Source organism: Sinocyclocheilus grahami, unplaced genomic scaffold (genome assembly GCF_001515645.1).
Source record: "Sinocyclocheilus grahami isolate Dianchi unplaced genomic scaffold, SAMN03320097.WGS_v1.1 scaffold1453.1, whole genome shotgun sequence".
NCBI classification, from domain to species: domain Eukaryota; kingdom Metazoa; phylum Chordata; class Actinopteri; order Cypriniformes; family Cyprinidae; genus Sinocyclocheilus; species Sinocyclocheilus grahami.
Window position 1 is genome coordinate 183,046 of NW_015506632.1, and position 20,842 is coordinate 203,887.

General features: G+C 41.9%; 2 protein-coding genes across 2 annotated transcripts in view; one reads left to right on the forward strand and one right to left on the reverse strand.

Moving 5' to 3' along the window:
- zranb1a (zinc finger, RAN-binding domain containing 1a) overlaps nucleotides 1–3,385 on the reverse strand; it is a 15,925-nt gene extending 12,540 nt beyond the window's left edge. Inside the window, exon 1 of the mRNA XM_016256629.1 lies at nucleotides 2,557–3,385. Coding sequence (XP_016112115.1) covers nucleotides 2,557–3,316 — 760 coding nt within the window. The 5' untranslated portion in view covers nucleotides 3,317–3,385. The remainder of the gene's footprint in view (nucleotides 1–2,556) is intronic.
- A 4,495-nt stretch (nucleotides 3,386–7,880) lies between these two features.
- Nucleotides 7,881–20,842, forward strand: part of LOC107570403 (protein FAM53B-like) — a 14,589-nt gene continuing 1,627 nt past the window's right edge. The window contains exons 1-4 of the mRNA XM_016256631.1: nucleotides 7,881–7,973; nucleotides 13,906–14,090; nucleotides 14,636–14,690; nucleotides 20,056–20,663. Coding sequence (XP_016112117.1) covers nucleotides 14,004–14,090; nucleotides 14,636–14,690; nucleotides 20,056–20,663 — 750 coding nt within the window. The 5' untranslated portion in view covers nucleotides 7,881–7,973; nucleotides 13,906–14,003. The remainder of the gene's footprint in view (nucleotides 7,974–13,905; nucleotides 14,091–14,635; nucleotides 14,691–20,055; nucleotides 20,664–20,842) is intronic.

The window sequence follows — 20,842 nt, forward strand, 5'->3', positions numbered from 1 at the left end:
CAGCGCTCTCTTCCACCTTCAATACCACGACTGAGGTGCCCTTGAGCAAGACACCGAACCCCAACTGCTCCCCGGGCGCCGCAGCATAAATGGCTGCCCACTGCTGTGTGTGTGTGTGTGTGCACTTTGGATGGGTAAATGCAGAGCACTAATTCCGAGTATGGGTCACCATACTTGGCCACATGTCACGTCACACTTCTGAATCCGTATAAAGGTCACAACACGTGTGTGTTTACTTGTTGATCTGCTGCAGGATATTTATAAATCATTTCAGTGTTTACAGCTGATAATGACACCAAACATTAGATACTGACTGAGGTGGAAGATTTTAACAACCCATTCAGATGATTTGTGCATTTAATTGTCTGGTAATTATGTGTAATAACGATATAACCCAGCGGTTCTCAACTCCAGTCCTCGGGACCCACTGCTCCGCACATGTTTTATGTGTCTCTGACACACTCAGAGAGAACCACTGATATAACCCACATTTGTTGCATTTGTTTTTATCCACAATGGTAACTACACACAATTATTCAACTACAACTATTAAAAACATTACACATTATAAATATTCAATAATAATAAATAATTAATTAGTACATCACACTACTTGCAACAGCAGTGTCATGGGTTCGATTCCTAATGAATGCGTGAACTGATGAAAGGTATAGCTTAAAGGCACAATATGTAAGACTTTTTTTATTAAAGTATCCAAAAACCACTAGAACAGTGTTATATATTTTGCTTATATATATATTCGACGGCTTTCAGCCTCACCCTGCTTCATTCTACTACGTTAATAAATCATTAGCTCATCCATGAACATGATTTCTGCCCGAGTCCCGTCGGATTGCATCGGCTGTGTGGATGAAGACCACAACTCCCATGATTCCTCACTCAGTCACGCTGTCATCTAACTACGCCTTTGTTTCTTTGTTTGTTTTCAATACTCGCCCTCCAGCGGCGAAAATTACATACTGTGCCTTTAAATGCAATGCAAGTCAGTTTGGATTAAAACATCTGGCAAATGCATGAATAACAAGGCAGCTGACAGAGCGCTTCTGTACCGAGTTTAACACATTTGCAATCAACACCATCAGCAACACAAAAGACATCGTACACACGTTTGTTGTGTCAACAACAGTCATTTTTTCCATAAATGTCCACATCTAGTGAAACGCTGAAGGTCACGAGTCACGAGTCCAGCAGCACGAGCATCAGCTCAGACAAACGACAATGAAGCGCCGCGCGTGACATCATCAGGATGACATCATCACCGCCAGACTCGACAATGCAAAGCTGCTGGAATACAATGGTCAGTTCAGTCTGTTGAAGATGATCTCAGACGGCGTCACCCTGTTCTCTGACCTCTCCTGAATGCAAACACTCGCAAAAATCACTACAACTAGAAATACACACAGACCATCTGGAAACAGAATCAAGCCCAAGACAGAAGTTAATGATTGCATCAAATCACTGACAGTCTGGATTCTGAGTGTCTCGTGAAGGACTCACTTTGTGTTGCATGCTTACTTTTTAAAAATCTAACCAAACCTTACTGCTAATTTATACTATGGGGCTGTTGAATGCACACCTGAGGTGTAACGGCCACCTATTTTCTAATGATTCAATGGCCCGTCGTCAATTATTCCTTACTTAAAATCATAATCTTGACAATCTTTCCTCATTCACATAGACAGGAGCTGTACTTGCATCACTATAATCAGCCACACGTAAACTAACACAGGACATTTCTTGGGCAGAATAAACTTAATAAGTTCCTTGAGGTTTCCTTAGAATGTTAAGGAAGTTTTTGCACAAAAAAAACGTGGAAAAGTGATTATTTTCAACCCTCATTCTGACCTTCTGTCTAAAACGAGCTGTTTTAAGGGGCGGGTCCTTTAAGGCTTCTCAGTAATATGATTGGCTAACGTCACTGCATAGGAAACAGTATCAACACCCCTCGCTATCGCATGTGAGTGTTTTGACAACATAATCAAAATAAAAAGGTAATTTCCAAACAAAGCATTATGAAATCATTTACTTGTGGTTTGTGATGCAGCTGAAGTCAGATCTAGTACATATCTTGCCCCTCGGATCCAAAGCCAGCCATTTTTTGGAGCTTGATTAAATAAATGCTTTGTAATTGTTTATAATGAGGAGGACGTTTTAAGCTATTAGCTAAACTTGCATGATGTTTTAATGGTACAAAGACCTCTTTGCCAAAAGTTTAAGGTCATGACCCCTTTCAAAGTTGGCACAGAAGCGCTTCTGATGTAGGGGTGTGCGATATTGACAAAACATAATATCTCAATATTTTCTGGGATTTTATCAATAATGATAATTAGATGATATTCTGCTGAGTGTGTTATTGTGCTGGTACCGTGGACAGCTGATTATAGAATATCGAGATATAATTTTTTGTCAATATCGCACACCCCTAGGTACATTATGTATTAACAGTGAATTTTGAGCTGGCACAGAGCAGCCTTAAGTGTATAAAGACACCTTAAGTCAGTTAAGGCCCCTGAGAGCGAGTAAAGAGGCACTCACCAGCGCAGGCGTTGAGAAACAGCCAGTCTGTCTTCCTCATGCGGTTCTTGATCTGTTTGAGCTTCTTGAAGTCCACCTCGATCTCCTCGTTCCCGCTCTGAGCTCCAGCGGCCAGCTCGATCTGCAGCTCTGCCTCACGTTTAGAGGAGGCAGGTGAGAGCCGCTGCGCCCCGCTGCACACGCCCCGCGCTCGGCCGCTGTCCCGCTCGTTAATCACGGACGAGGGCTCATCAGGCTCGCGCGGCTGGAAGGCGTCGTTGGGTCTGGGGTGGTCACACACCATGCAGCGAGAGGATTTGGGCCAGTTCTCGTACGAGCAGACCGAGCAGGTCCAGCACTGCACTCGTGTGTGGAGTCGGTTCCGGTCGTTGTATTCCTCACACGGATCCGCTGGAGGGCCGGTTCCGGACGTCTGCGGGGTTTCTGTGGGGCTGTAGATGCGCTGCCGGACACTGCGGCACTGGGTGCAGCGGATCGCTCTGGGCCAGTTCAGGTAAGTGCACACCTGACACGACCATTTGCTGCTGTGCTCGGAGGACTGGGCCGGGCGGACGCGGGGCCGGGCGCTGGAATCAGGGCAGATGAGCAGGCTGTCGTTGCACACGGGGTCACACCGGTGTCCGGTGCCGCTCGGGAACAGTTCCTCTGTTATGATGGTTCCGCTGGGCCGCTGCGCTCGGCACATGGTGCACTTAATAGCAGACGACCAGTTTTCATACGTGCAGTACTCACACGACCACTTCACACACAGGTCTGTCATGATGGATCAGCTCACTCACACACTCACTCACACACACTCTCTCGCTCGCACGCTCACACACTCACTCACACACACACACTCTCTCACTCTCACTCACTCGCACGCTCACACACTCACGCACGCACACTCGCTCACACACACACTCACACTCGCTCACACACTCGCTCACACTCGCTCACTCAGACTCACTCACTCACACTCACTCCGCACGCTCGCTCACTCACACACACACTCACACTCACTCACTCGCACGCTCACACACTCACGCACGCACGCTCGCTCACTCACACACACACTCACACTCACTCACTCACTCGCTCACACACTCGCTCACACTCGCTCACTCAGACTCACTCACACACACACACACACACAATCAACAACACAATCTTACATCAGGCTCACACATTGATACGGAGACAACCAATCTGCAAACACAAACATGACATGACGTGACAAACACATGTCAGAAATCCAGAACAGAATGCAAGAAATTCTATCTTTAATACTCTAGTCTTCAATACTTCCAAAAATACTACCAATTATAATGTCAGCGATGTAACATATGAGCATTAATTATATTGTCAGTTAGTATTTCACAGCACTGACGGGATTAATATTGCTATTGACACTCATATCTGACAGAATTGACAGTATTAATATTATTGACACCAACAGTATGGATAGTATTGATGTTATTAGTGATGTTTGTAACTGACAGTATATTAAAGGCACAGTCTGTAATTTACGCCGCTAGAGGGCACGTATTCAAAATAAACAAATAGACAAAGGCGTAGTTTGATGACGTTGTGACTGAGTGAGGAATCATGGGAGTTGTGGTCTTCATCCGCACAGCCGATACAATCCGACGGGACTCGGGCAGAAATCATGTTCATGGATGAGCTAATGATTTATTAACGTAGTAGAATGAAGCAGGATGAGGCTGAAAGCCGTCGAAGTGAAACGACTCGCTGAACGAGCGCGACACACGGCTGGAAAGCAGCGGAGCTTTTATTATGCCACAGTCGAGCGCTTCCGCTGCTTCCGGTCGTGCGTGTGTGGGGTAAAGCAGCGGAGCTTTTATTATGCCACAGTCGAGCGCTTCCGCTGCTTCCGGTCGTGCGTATGTGGGGTAAAGCACACAACATATTAAAGCGTCTTTGCTGTTTCCATGTTCTCTACAAAACTAAACCGGAAATCGAGGGGTTATGACGTCATCAGCAGGCGACACAATGACAATATAGACACGGTCTGTGCTTCTAGTTAAAATTGATTATTTCTCTGGATTTAAACATTCTTCGAAACATTTGGGATAATGTAAGTACACAAGTCAGCAAAATATATAACACTGTTCTAGTGGTTTTTGGATATTTTAATAAAAAAAATCTTACATATTGTGCCTTTAATGTTATTATTAGCAATACTCGCATATACAGTATTAATGTTATGAAACTCATTTCTCACAGTAACGTTACTGTTGGTATTAATGTTATTAGTCACAGGCAGCACTGACGCTATCACATTAATACTCGGACAGACACAGATTACTCACAGCTCCTCATGAAAGAGACTTAAATCCCCTCCGTCTGTCTTTATCGTTACTCCACCTCCATTGTGTTCTCTAACCTCTCAGCTTTATATCAGTCGTTGAATAGAGTGTTATGTCGACGGTGATCTCGGAATGTTGATGTAGATGCGGATTTAATGGCGGCGCTGACAAAATAAACACGAGCAGCGTCACGTGCACGTGATCAGACGCACCGCCGCTGATTGGTCGGTTCCGCACCATCTGAAAACCAGCCCTAGAGTGGGACATTCATTACTTCATGTTCACTTCAAAATCATATGAGTGATTTTCAAATGACACGCTTGTGACAACTAGCCCCGCTCTCTGATATAACGTGCTGTTACTCTGACAGTCTTGAGCTGATCATTACTTGTTTTTCACTGAGAGGAAATCTCTCATAACTTAAACTGAAAGCTGATTTACTGCAAATGTTCACTTAGTTGCATTTAAACATGGAAATGTCATGATGTATACTGCCGGTCAAATGTTGCATTCGTTTCTCTTCACCAATATTTTTTCACTTTGAATCAATAAATGAGACTTATTTTGAATCTAAAGACATTCAGATATGTAGTCAATGCATGATGTGCAGCAGTTTCCAGATGCTCCTGTAGATGGAGTCACAGATCTCAGATCAGTTCCCGGTGCTTCAGAGATGTGGGAACAAACCCAAACCCAGTAACACACACACACACTCTCTCACTCACACACACACACACACACACTCACTCACACACACTCTCTCGCTCACTCACTCGCACGCTCACACACACACACACACACTCTCTCACTCACTCGCACGCTCACACACTCGCACGCTCACACACTCACTCACACACACTCTCTCGCTCACTCACTCGCACGCTCACACACACACACACACTCTCTCACTCACTCGCACGCTCACACACTCGCACGCTCACACACTCACTCACACACACTCTCTCGCTCACTCACTCGCACGCTCACACACACACACACACTCTCTCACTCACTCGCACGCTCACACACTCGCACGCTCACACACTCACTCACACACACTCTCTCGCTCACTCACTCGCACGCTCACACACACACACACACTCTCTCACTCACTCGCACGCTCACACACTCGCACGCTCACACACTCACTCACACACACTCTCTCGCTCACTCACTCGCACGCTCACACACACACACACACTCTCTCACTCACTCGCACGCTCACACACTCGCACGCTCACACACTCACTCACACACACTCTCTCGCTCACTCACTCGCACGCTCACACACACACACACACTCTCTCACTCACTCGCACGCTCACACACTCGCACGCTCACACACTCACTCACACACACTCTCTCGCTCACTCACTCGCACGCTCACACACACACACACACTCTCTCACTCACTCGCACGCTCACACACTCGCACGCTCACACACTCACTCACACACACTCTCTCGCTCACTCACTCGCACGCTCACACACACACACACACTCTCTCACTCACTCGCACGCTCACACACTCGCACGCTCACACACTCACTCACACACACTCTCTCGCTCACTCACTCGCACGCTCACACACACACACACACTCTCTCACTCACTCGCACGCTCACACACTCGCACGCTCACACACTCACTCACACACACTCTCTCGCTCACTCACTCGCACGCTCACACACACACACACACTCTCTCACTCACTCGCACGCTCACACACTCGCACGCTCACACACTCACTCACACACACTCTCTCGCTCACTCACTCGCACGCTCACACACACACACACACTCTCTCACTCACTCGCACGCTCACACACTCGCACGCTCACACACTCACTCACACACACTCTCTCGCTCACTCACTCGCACGCTCACACACACACACACACTCTCTCACTCACTCGCACGCTCACACACTCGCACGCTCACACACTCACTCACACACACTCTCTCGCTCACTCACTCGCACGCTCACACACACACACACACTCTCTCACTCACTCGCACGCTCACACACTCGCACGCTCACACACTCACTCACACACACTCTCTCGCTCACTCACTCGCACGCTCACACACACACACACACTCTCTCACTCACTCGCACGCTCACACACTCGCACGCTCACACACTCACTCACACACACTCTCTCGCTCACTCACTCGCACGCTCACACACACACACACACTCTCTCACTCACTCGCACGCTCACACACTCGCACGCTCACACACTCACTCACACACACTCTCTCGCTCACTCACTCGCACGCTCACACACACACACACACTCTCTCACTCACTCGCACGCTCACACACTCACTCACACACACTCTCTCGCTCACTCACTCGCACGCTCACACACACACACACACACTCACTCACTCTCACACACACACTCTCTCTCTCTCTCACTCACTCTCTCACACACACACACACTCACTCACTCACAATTTTGGGTCACAGACAGGTATGCTGTGATCAGGACTGGACATAATTAATTATCATAAAAACCAATGAGTGTCAGAATTCATTTGTCACACTGCATATCGGTGAAAAGGATCTAGTGAAGGTATCAGTTACAAACCCTATCTTTCCTTCATGCATCTCTGTATCAAACAATATCTCTTGCTGTTGATTAAAAAGTCATAGTATATTTGATAGTTATGTGCCCGTTCATCAAAGTAGCCTGCTGTTTTCTCTTCTTTCATAAGACAGATGTCACACACGTGTTGTTTTAGTGCGAACTCGTTGATAAATGAGATTAACAGAGCAGTTAATCACAGATGAGGCACGCTGTGTGCGGCGTTGGGCGAGTCCATTCAGACGCGGGGGGAGCTTCTTCATTTAAACGGAACTATTAATCAGAACCGCGCGTATCTTTGTCAGGAATCATACCTGATGTGTTTACATGAGTATATACTGTGTTTCCGCTCAGTTGAAGGTGTTTCGGGTGTGTGTTGTGTGTGTTGTGTGCTGTGTTCGTCCCCCGCGGCTGCGTCTGTGAGTGAGCGGTCCGCGCTGGAGAGAGGAGCGGCGGAGGAGGATGACGACCTGAACGGCCGTGTTTACCGATCCGGCGCTCCGCTCGCTGTCCCGTGAGTATACCGCGAAAATACGGATCCAGCTGCAGTATATTGCATCATGTTCGCCGCGTCGCTGAGCATGAGTGAGTTTCCCGCGACGCTCGCGGACCTTAGCGTCAGTAGCGTCTGTTTCCAGAGAAACTCCCGAATTAAAGTCGGTCAGAAACTCCGGTGCACGGTGATTCCACAACCGACGATCAAAGTTACAGCAGAAGCTCGGTTCAACTCGAACCGGGAACTCTAACTTACCAAATAACTTCAGTCACGAGCTGAAAAACTATTTACTGATGAGTATCTCCAGTTATTCCGTGTTTTTAGAGTATTCAGTATTTTAGAATACTCAGTATAAAGGAGTATTCTTTCTTTTAGAAGTACGTAGTATTTAGTATAGAGAGTGTAAGTAATAAAGAGTGTAAGATGGAGTGTATTTAGTATAGAGAGTGTAAGTAATATAGAGTAAGAATGATGTGAAACGTGATTGGGGACAACAGAGACGTGAGAAACAAGACATACTACACTCTCATACTAGTCTATACTATATATTCTCACGCTATACTACTTACTCTGCCATTATTTCCACTAAGTATAAATAGCATCTATCTACACTTAATGCAAACATACTGCTATTTTTAAATAGTATATATAAAATCTATTGCTATTTAGTGTAAATAACAAACTGCTAAATAATGCTATTTTCACTCAGTGTATATAGAAGTGAATTACAGTTGAAATATACGTTTATTTGAGTGATTGTCATTTTCCATAGAAGTGAATGTGCCAAGATAACGTGGGTGTGGTTTGTGAATCATGTCAGCACGTGAAATCATGTTAAAATGACACTTAAACTGTGTCGCATGCGTTAAAACAGGTATTGAGGAAACAACACTGCGTAATAATTGCATCAACATTTAAGAATGTACCAACGTCTTTTTATCAGTCGCTTTTGGCGAATCTGCTGGAATGGGACGTAAAATAGCTCACATGCACGCGCACATCCCCAGTTAACACATCCCCAGTTGATCCATAGCACCGGAGTATTCCATATTTTAAAAGTATTCGGCGTTAACAGTTTGCCGTATTTTAAGGGTATTTAGTATTTTTATAGTACTCAGTATTTTGCAATACTCAGTATTTTAGGAGTATTCTGTATTTTAAGAGTTTGCGTTATTGTTGAGTATTAAATATTTTGGAGTCTATTTTAAGCCTATTGTTCAGTATTTTAGAGTGCATTTTAAGACTATGCCATTGTTTGAGTATATAGTATTTATTTTATTCATTAATTTACATTTTAAATTTAATTTAATTCATGTGTTAATCTTTTAATTTTTATTTTGAGATGAAATATAACCCACACATTTCTTCGTGAGATTAATCAGGACGTTTTAACCATGTTTTACCTACATGCCCTTGCCATTTTATCAGACTTCCAAAAATGAATCGCAAACATTTAACTCTTGGACGTGGCCCCAGAAAGAACTCTTCAGAATTCTTCTTATTTTAAGAGTATGTAATATTTTAGTGTATTATAGAGTGCTCAGTATTTTAAGAGAATTCCGTATTTTCAGAGTATGTGGTTTTTTAGACGAGTATTCTGTACAATTGAAGGGTTGCGTGTGTTTTAGTATAGTATATTGTGTTGAGTATTAATAGAGGAAACCTGAGTACTGAGTGATGATGTGTGAACTAAAGCAGCAGCAGAGTCTAATCTGAATAAGAGCAGCTCTAGGATTTCTTGCCGATTGTGTTTATCTAGCCATCGTCACAATACCAGCTCGTTAGCTGTGATCAGGCCGTATGCAAATAAAGGATTTTCACTTCTCTCTGAGTCACTTCCCAGGCCTCTGGAGAATCGTCTGGTGTTTAGCAGTGAAGCGTTGTGACGTGCAGCACTCCAGCTTTTGCTCCAGTCGCTGCTATGAATGTGTGCTTGTGTGTTTCTCACCTCCAGCCGTCGTTGCACTGTGTGTTTCACGGTAAACGGTGACTCTGTTCTCACCAGAGCGGCCGTGGCTGTGTTTACAGAGCCGTGTTTGTGTGCTCGAGGAGCAGAGCGACATTTCCCAGGGCTAATTCATTTTCTACTGAAGGGAATTGTTTCGGTTAATGTTTGTGGTGAATATCTGGGTGATAAACGTAACATTGTGATTGTGAGACATCAGACAGAGAATACAGAACAGGTTTGACTGTTCCTTTGACATAAAAGAGGCAGATTTTGACCTTCACCAAACAGATGGCGTGCACATTGAGACACGTCTTGTAATCATTTGTGTTGTGCGTGTGTTTCTCTACTGTCCACCACAGTGACCCTCAGCCGGTGTGTGTTTATGTTAAACACTGTGGTATGAAATGTTCACTCGTTTAAATCGTTATAATGTTTTCTTCTATTATTTTGATCATTTCATTGCTATTACTATATTTCTCCACATATATTCCAAGCTTTGGCTATATTGTTTTTTTTTTTACAGTCATGCCAATAAAGCAATTTTGAATAGAATTGAAATTGTTTAATAAACTTCAGTCACGAGCTGAAAAACTAGTATTTACTGATGAGTATTTAGAGTTATTCCAGTAGTTATTCCGTTTTTTTTTTTGAGTATTCAGTATTTTAGAATACTCAGTATTTAGGAGTAATCTTTCTTTTAGAAGTATGTAGTATTTTTAGTATGCTGTATTTCAAGAGTATTCCGTATTTTTGGAGTATCTAGTATTTTAGAATACTCCGTATGTTAAGAGTATGCCAGAGCATTCCATATCTTAAAAGTAGGCCTATTCGGCGTTAACAGTTTGCAGTATTTTAAGGGTATTTAGTATTTTTTAAATTTGTGTGCTGTGATTGAATCTGATTTAATTGAAACCGTTTCAGATAGAGCTGCGCAGAGTGACGTGACGCTGATCGCTGAAAGGCCTTTGGTCTTCAGAACTCGTGCGATTGTGTCTTTGCCGTGCCACAGGTGTGTTTTGATAACGAGGTCACGTAACAAGCGGCCGTAAACGCGTGCACCGCAGTGGAAGTTCCCATAACGAATCACAAGATCATTTTTATGAGCTCACTGACTTTCAGTTATTGGCAGTTCCATATTTTCATAGCTGTTAACATCAGGCTCTGAGAGGGAAGTGCTTCATAAGATCACGAACCACCGGAGATTAACCAAGAAATCTGTGACGAACAAACAACTGCACACTGATGATTGTGTTAAAGCTGTAGAGTAAAACTGTGAAACAAGGTTTCAGTTAAACATGGCTTTTGTCATGCATTGAAAATAGCAGAAGAGAGATGAAAATGCCTAGTTATCCATATCACTTTTGTGTTTGAAACACAAGCATCACGCAGTCATTTTTGTGTGAATTCAGCATTTGAAAGCAGCGTTGTACACATAATTTGTGAACGCTGTGAAGCACTAGTGCTCAGGTGAGTGTGTGTTTGCGATCAGCGAGCGTCTGTGGGTTTGTGGCAAGCTCATGAAGGCTGGCTTTCTGTGCTAATGTGGGTTATTGCCTGGTAACAGTTTAACCAGCGCTTCTAGATGAACTTACAGTAAAATGAACTGGTTTATTGACGCTTCACCTTTGCTGAGAGGTTACGTGAACGTGAGCTCTACTCTAATGAGAAGAGACGACGTGTGTGTATTTTTCCCAAATTCTGTTTTTTTTTTTTTCAAATTCCGTTTACATTTTTCTGGATTCCGTTTTTAATGGTGAAATTAAATTATTAATCAAAAAGCATGTCTAATTAATTAAAATCATGAAACTTACATCATTTCACATCAATTTATTAAAAGTTTAGTTATTAAAAATTACGTTTAAGGCACTATTTTATTTTTTTCTCACCATATGTTTTATTGTTACCAAGTTCTATGTTTTAGCATGTCTAATTATTTCAGTGCATAAAAACAACATAATTTATTCAGATTTATTGTTACAATAGCCTTAGGAAATGTTTCCTCTGTGTTGTGTTGTTTACATTTTTCTGGTTATCAAATGAAGGCATAAAATTTTTTATTTATCTTTTAATTATTGAAAGTTAAAATTTATTTTTATTATTTGAAGAAATGTTGTGTGATTATTCCTTAAAGTCAAAATAAAGTTGTAATAATTTATGTACATTCTACTGAACAATAGTTATGTATTTCTGGCTCAATGTCTTCAAGTTAAACCGAACTTTTATTTTGACGGGTTGCCGTGAATACCTTTTAAGTTTCTTAGTATATATGATATAGTTTCTCTCAAATGAAACTCAAATAAAATGCTGATGAAGTGACTCTCAGAGCAGTTCTGGAGATGGTGCTCATGTCCTCGTTTAGTGAGACGCTGTAATCGCACGAGCATCACGCTTCAGTATGTGTGTAATAAACTAAACGAGTAATGTTCGGGACGAGTCGCGGCTGTGTGCGCTCTGGGAATGTGTGTAACCTTCGACCTCGTGGCTGTGTTCAGCAGCAGAAAGTTCACCCAAAACTCACTCTGAAAGGGCCGTGTTCCTCCTGCATCTGCCTGTAACGCTCCCTGTTTTTATACTGATAAACTCTCCAGGATCTCTGGGTCTTTCCCTCACCGCGGTGCTGTGAAAACAGCTTTATTTGAGTCGGGATTCGACCTCGGGACGGCCGTAGCGCTGTATATCGACACGCTGCCCACAAGGCTATCGGCGCAGACGAAACATCCTTCACAGTGGATAAATTAGATCAAATTCTTTGGCAATATTCCCATCTGTTTGACTTAGGCATTGCTAATTAATGTACACGTGTGTAAATGTAGGGCTCTATGAAATCCGTTTTATTTTTTCTGGATTCCGTTTTTTTCCATTTAAATTTTTCTGTACTCTTTTTATTTTTTTATTTTTTTTTTAATGGTTAAATTACATTTTATTACTTAAAAAGCAAGTCTAACGAGCCTCGTATCCTTATAAACAGCCCCGCTCTGTTTTAGTTTTTTCTCTATTTTCATGCTACAAATGTACCATAAATACGATGCACTTTGTAGAAATGTGACTCGTCCTGTTGTCAGATCAGAAGAAGGAGTCTCGGTCTGTTCTCAAATGTAGAAATCGAGTTATCCGGTTATCATCTCTGAGCGTTTAGAGACTTGAGATGTTGTGGCTGATGCTCTTGAATTGCTATAAAGCTCTAGACTCACATCTGGCTCCCATCAGCGGCTCTAGAGTTGCTCGAGGAGCGAGGCAGCGGTGTGTTTTGATAACCGTGAGGTCACACTTATTCTTGACGATATTTTGTGTATATTGAGTGTGTTATTGTGCTGGTATCTTAAGGACTGCTGTGGACAGCTGACTCATAAAGTATTCTTCATATTCTGTGTGCTGGTCAGTTCACAGCAGTGATAGAAATTAATCTTTTCCAATAAGTTTAAATGGATTTTTACATCTTATGGGTATTTTTACCTTTATAAAGCCATTTTTTCTAATAGTGTCCATTATGTTTTGAGTCAAACTCTTACATTTAATCGGTGAATTAGAATCATGAGACATTTGGGCTGTTAGCAAGCAAATGAAATCAGTATCAATAACATTTTTGGAGAAAAACGTCATTCTTCGTGTGAAATTGGCTACTATATGAAGTGGTATGACTATATACATTTTCTACCTCCATGTCTTGAATTTGTGATCATCCTAAATGCATTTTAATACTGAATCATGCCGTTAAAGAGCGCACTCTAATAGAAGAGCACTAGTCTAGACTTCACGTGATGTGTGCGTGCGCTCTGTAGGGGTGTTTTGAATGGTTTTCGCAAAATACTCGATAATGTCAAATCACACATCGTTAAAACAACAATTACGATATTATCGCAGACGATATATATCACACACCCCTAAGTGAACGTGGCACGTGTAACGGTTGAGTAATGTGATTGATGTGCATCTTATAAGCAGACAGAATACTGTGTGTAAATCTCTATCGGCTGACGGGTTCCTGTCCTGTTCTGTGTCCAGGCTGAAGAGCGTTTGGTACTGATCGGATCGGATCAGCGCGGCACTCCAATGATGAGCTTCACTAGAACTGTCCTGCACTGGAATGGACTGTGGCAAACATGTGTGTTGCCATGGTGATTATTCACACTAAAACACTGGAAAAGAAGGCCGTCGATGATGTAGCATCCACAGAGTCTCTGCAGCTGGTAAGACTTCACATCTGATGAACATGATGCGGGACAACCGAGGCTGTTAGAATGCAGTGATATGAGCCTAAAATTCAACATATGAGTGCAAAAAATCACCCCTTTTATATTTATATCATATGATATAGTTGAGCAGTATCACACCAGCAGGAGTGCTGTTTTCCTCTAGTATCATTGCAAAACGTGATTTATACAGCAGTTCAATATACAAGAAGTTCATATTGCCTTACATTTTAGACACAATGTTGTCAATTTCGAAAACAAAAAATAGTTCCAATTAAAGCCACACAGCAGGGCTGTTGTGAATAAGTCCATGTCTTTGAATGAATCGTTCACTGAATAGTTGATTCAGTGACTCATTTATAAGGGCAGTCAGCTTAATTTCTGAATAAATCAACTGTTGGAATGAATCTGTTGAATGAATGATTCAATGACTCACTCATTAAGACTCGCTGCCACCTACTGGCGCTTTTAGTTTCATATTTAGAGTATCATTTAATTTTTTGACCTGGATGCTCATCTGATCCGTCTGTGTGTTTCTACAGCGTGAGCCGCCGACCATGAGCCAGGGGACGGCCCTCTTCTCCTGCGGGATTATGGGTAAATGCAAATACACCGCTGTGTTGTCTTTATAGCGATCAAATATCTTTCTGTTCTGCATTTGCTCCTTCACTGATTGGATCAGCGTATCTTCATCTCCATGAAAGAGCGGAATAGAAAGTGTGCCGCACTCACATCTGATACCCATGAGGCCTAGTTTCAGACGTCACAGGTGCGAGCGTCTCCGAGCCGGTGTCACGTGTGAGCAGCTCGATGTTTGTCTCCAGAACAACTGCTCTCAGAAAACAGAGGCAGTAAAAGAATGGAGCCAGTCTTTGAGTGGAATAAACAGAGTTGAGTGATCAGTAGGGTTTTGTGCTGCGTCAGATCGATGCCCACAGCGGTGTGTGCTGGTTAGGCTGTCTTTGTTCTGCTGCGTGCCCACAGCCAGAGCATTTCTGCTTTTGACTTGAGAAAAATGCCCCTCTGCAACGAGAAGCGCTGCTGGTCTGATGCGCTGGGTGTGGACACACGGCCATCTGAACAATCCCTGGACATCATCAGGGACATTTTCCAAGGGCCCCCTGATAATTATAACGGTGATTAAGCACATGCTTACTATAATTTACTGTATACTCTTAGATGGCGTTAGAACTTAAATGTTTGTGGAATTTTTCCTTTTTCTGGATTGCATTTGATTTTTCTGGATTATGTTTTTCTGGACTAAATTTTAATGGTTAATTTTAATTTAAATGATCTAAAAGCATGTCTAATCAATTGCATTTATAAAACTTTAATAACTTAATATTTGATTACATTTTTACAATAATATGGACGTATGAAATATTTAATTTTTTCAGAAATTCTGTGTTGTCTGCTTTCATTTTTCTGGATTTATGCATTAATACAAATGTATTATTAAATACTTTAATGATCAAAACATTAACAATTTAATCTTTTAAAATGTAATCAAATAAATTGAACAATTTCTTTTCATTTTTAAATGTATTATTATTATGATTATGGTCTGACTCTAGTAGCTCTGAAGATGAAGTTTGTGTGTTCATATAGTGAGACGCAGACAAGCGCCACATGTGCTTTAGTATATGTAGTAGAGCAAACTGAGACGCCGTAGAGCAGGGATCCTCAAATCTGGCCCACGAGATCCACTGTCCTGCAGACTTCAGCTCTAACCCTAATCAAACACACCTGAGCATGCTAATCGATGTCTTCAGGATCATTAGAAAATCACAGGTAGGTGAGTTTGATCAGGGTTGGAGCTAAACTCTGCAGCGCATTGGCCCTCCAGGGCAAGATTTGAGGAACCCTGCCATAGAGTATAAATATATAGTGTAGAATGTAGTATAGAGTGTAAGTAATATAGAGTGTGAGTACATAGTATAGAATGTGAGTATGTAGTATAGAAAGCATGTAGTATAGATTGTGAGTAATATAGAGGGTGAGTATTTAGTATAGAGAGTATGTAATATAAAGTGTGGGTACATAGTATAGAGTATGAGTATGTAGTATAGAGAGATTGTAAGTAATATAGATAGAGTGAGTATGTAGTATAGAGTGAGTATGTAGTATAGAGTGTGAGTATGTAGAATAGAGGGTAAGTAATATAGAGTGTGAGTACATAGTATAGAGTGCAGGTAGTATAGATTGGGAGTAATATAGAGTATGAGTATGTAGTATAGATTGTAAGTAATATGGAGTGTGATTATCTAGTATAGAGCGCAAGTATGTAGTATAGAGTGAGTATGTAGTATAGAGGGAAAGTAATATAGTTTGAGTACATAGTATAGAGTGCAGGTAGTATAGATTGGGAGTAATATAGAGTATGAGTATGTAGTATAGATTGTAAGTAATATGGAGTGTGATTATCTAGTATAGAGCGCAAGTATGTAGTATAGAGTGAGTATGTAGTATAGAGGGAAAGTAATATAGTTTGAGTACATAGTATAGAGTGCAGGTAGTATAGATTGGGAGTAATATAGAGTGTGAGTATGTAGTATAGATTGCAAGTAATATAGAGTGTGAGTACATAGTATAGAGTGCAGGTAGTATAGATTGGGAGTAATATAGAGTGTGAGTATGTAGTATAGATTGTAAGTAATATGGAGTGTGATTATCTAGTATAGAGTGCAAGTATGTAGTATAGAGTGAGTATGTAGTATAGAGGGTAAGTAATATAGTTTGAGTACATAGTATAGAGTGCAGGTAGTATAGATTGGGAGTAATATAGAGTGTGAGTATGTAGTATAGATTGCAAGTAATATAGAGTGTGAGTACATAGTATAGAGTGTGTGTATGTAGTATAGAGTGCATGTAGTATAGCTTGTGAGTAATATAAAGTGTGAGTATCTAGTATAGAGTGTGAGTATGTCGTATAGAGTGTGAGTATGTCGTATAGAGTGTGAGTATGTCGTATAGAGTGTGAGTATGTAGTATAGAGTGTAAGTAATATAGAGTGTGAGTACATAGTATAGAATGTGAGTATGTAGTATAGAAAGCATGTAGTATAGATTGTGAGTAATATAGAGTGTGAGTATTTAGTATAGAGAGTATGTAATATAAAGTGTGGGTACATAGTATAGAGTATGAGTATGTAGTATAGAGTGCATGTAGTATAGCTTGCATGTAGTATAGAGTGTAAGTAATATAAAGTGTGAGTATAGAGTTTATGTAATATAGAGTTTGATTACATAGTATAGAGTGCAGGTAGTATAGATTGGGAGTAATATAGAGTGTGAGTATGTAGTATAGATTGTAAGTAATATGGAGTGTGATTATCTAGTATAGAGTGCAAGTATGTAGTATAGAGTGAGTATGTAGTATAGAGGGTAAGTAATATAGTTTGAGTACATAGTATAGAGTGCAGGTAGTATAGATTGGGAGTAATATAGAGTGTGAGTATGTAGTATAGATTGTAAGTAATATAGAGTGTGAGTACATAGTATAGAGTGTGTGTATGTAGTATAGAGTGCATGTAGTATAGCTTGTGAGTAATATAAAGTGTGAGTATCTAGTATAGAGTGTGAGTATGTCGTATAGAGTGTGAGTATGTCGTATAGAGTGTGAGTATGTAGTATAGAGTGTGAGCACATAGTATAGAGTGTGTGTATGTAGTATAGAGTGCATGTAGTATAGATTAAGTAATATAGAGTGAGTACATAGTATAGAGTGTGTGAATGTATAGAGTGTAAGTAATATAGAGTGTATGTAGTATATAGTGTATGTAGCATAGATTGTAAGTAATATAGAGTTTGAGTACGTAGTATAAAGTGCATGTAGTATAGATTGTGAGTATGTAGTATAGAGTGTGAGTATGTAGTATAGAGTGTGGGTATGTAGTATAGCGTGTGAGTATGTAGTATAGAGAGTGAGTATGTAATATAGAGTGTAAGTAATAAAGAGTGTGAATAAGATGGAGTGTATTTAGTATAGAGAGTGTAAGTAATATAGAGTAAGTAGTATAGCGTGTGAATATATAGTATAGACTAGTATGAGAGTGTAGTATGTCATGTGTCTCTGTTGTCCCCAATCACGTTTCACATCATTCTGAGTAACTCCATGATTTATCGCACCGTTGGCGATGTGTGTTTCGACAGTAGTTGCTCAGAGGTCTCATGGGGTGCGAGTGATTCACATTAAGAGCGAGTAACCAAAACACACTCTCAACACACAGATGTTCAGCCGTCTGGCAGCCTGCCACCAATCAGACGGCTCTATTTGTGGCTCTTTGTTTCTTAGGCACAGCTGTGCTGTTGTGAACATCTACAGGCTCTGCCTGCTTCTCTTTTGTTCGCCTCTGTTGAGTTAAAAAAGCATCTCAAACTAGAGGTCGATACATTGATCTGAGTTTTCTGCTGTGGTTTTGACCCTCGTTCATAGGAAGTAATAAATCATGTGATGTGTGATCGCTCTAAGTATCATCCAAACACTTGAACCTCAGCCAAATGCACTGCAGTTTCAAAAATGCTGTGAATTGTGTGTTTGTGAATTGTCTACTTGTGTTAATTTAATGTGTATAGTACTACAGTAGAGCTGCACAATATGGGGAAAAGTCTAATTTTCAAAACATTTTCTGATAACATTGCGATTTAAAATGAACTGAAGTATCCAGGTTTGGTGTGTTTGTTCGTAGGTCTGTGTTATTATATATCAATATGACAACAATAATAATGATTGCTATTATTGTCATCATTATTATTATTACTATTGATGATGATAAATTACAAAATAATAAATAGAAATACTAAAAATATATTACAATTGTATTTATTTTATTGTAAAATAAAAAATGAAGTGTTTAAAATGTAATAACATTTTATAATAATAATAGTAATAATTTTATAGTACAACTGTAATACTATTTATGGCTGCGTTTTCTCATTTTCTAATGTTAAACGGTTCCATCTTAATAGGTAACTAATTTAATTAAGTTCATTAATTTTTATACATGCATACGCTAATTCAACACTAATAAGTCCCTCTAAAATCTGTTTATTTTTTCCCCCAAATTAATTTTTCCAGCTTCTGTGTCTTTAAACCATCAAACATTTATTTGAATGGAAAACCACAGGGTTTCTGTTTTGCTGACAAGCGCTTCTCATTACAAATTTGGGAAGATGGTTGGTGCATGATGCGTTCCCAAATTAATGTTAAAGCAACTTAAATTGGAATGAAAGAAAAGTAGAGTTCATGTGAAGCAGCACTTCCTGTGAACCGAGATGCTGAAAGCACCAAATTGTGAGCTGCTTGCAGGTAAACGTACACAGTGCCACGCTCCACTCTGAGACACTCGATGCTTATATTCATTTAATGCAGTCACAGCATTTGCTACTTGATCATTGCACATAAGCCGTACATGATTTCGGTTTTATTGTGATTTGTTGTGCAGTCCTATGTAGGGTTGTGACGATAAATCGATGCAGAATCTATTCGTGGATCGTTTCTGAGATCTTCCGAATGCATGGCGATTCTCTCTGGATTCGATGCTGAGCTTATATTTTAACAGCAGATGGCGCTCTACTCTAGTTTTTATCCACACACTCAAACACTCATGAAGAAGAGCTGAAGAGCGCTCGTGCATTCGGCTGAATCTGTAATTTCACCTCGGCTCAGAATGCTTTTATGAGGCCAGATTAATGAACACCCTTGTGATTCGCTTCAACCTTTTCGAATGTTATGAATGATTATTTTAGGTTCAAGTGTGTGTAAGGATTCGGATGTCTCTGAAGCATGCAGCGCCATCTGCTGTTCACAACTACGCTCAGAATCCACTCGAGAAAGAATCGCCATGCATTCAGAAAATCTCAGTGTCGATGTTGAATCATTTCTCGATTCGCGATGCATCGATTTATTTTCCCAGCCCTAGTCCTAAGTGTGTGAGATTCTGAGAGCAGGTGTTGTGTTGTAGAGTCTGGACGCTGGCCGGAGGTGTCGCGGCCCGTGGGCTCCAGTCTGGAGAGTCTGTGGGACAGTGTGCGAGAGACGGGCGCCAGCGGCGGGATCAGCGGTCTGCTGCACGATCTGAGTCTGAGTGAAGCGCCCTCTGCTGGCAGCGCCGCGCCGCCCAGTAAACGCCAGTGCCGCTCGCTGTCCTGCTCGGAGGAGCTGGGCTGCCGCTCCTCGTGGCGTCCGCAGGGGTCACGCGTCTGGATGGCGGTGGAGAAACGGCGCTGCCTCAGCGGGGGGAGTGTTCAGCGCGGCGCCTTCGCTCCGGCCGGGTTTCCCTCCATGCAGCGCAGCTCCAGCTTCAGCCTTCCGGCACGCAGCGATCCGCCGGAGCCCTTCGGCTTCTCTTTCTCCGCGTCCCCGCAGACACTCTACCTCTCGCAGGAGCGGATCTGCCCCGCCGAGTCTTCGCCCGACTCCACGCCCGAGCTGCAGCGCCGCAGACAGGGACTCGCCCGCAGCCGGTCACAGCCCTGCGTCCACAACCACAAGAAGACCGGCGTGAAGCGCAGGAGACCGGCAGACTCTCACAAACACAGGCCTTCACTGGACCTGCTCAAGATGACACAGGTGAGTGTGTGTGTGTCTGTGTGTTTGCATGTGTGTGCGTGTGTGTGAGAGAGAGTGTGTGTGTGTGTGTGTGTGTGTGTGTGTGAGAGAGTGAGTGAGTGTGTGTGTGTGTGTGTGTGTGTGAGAGAGTGTGTGTGTGAGTGAGTGAGTGAGTGAGTGTGTGTGTGAGAGTGTGTGTG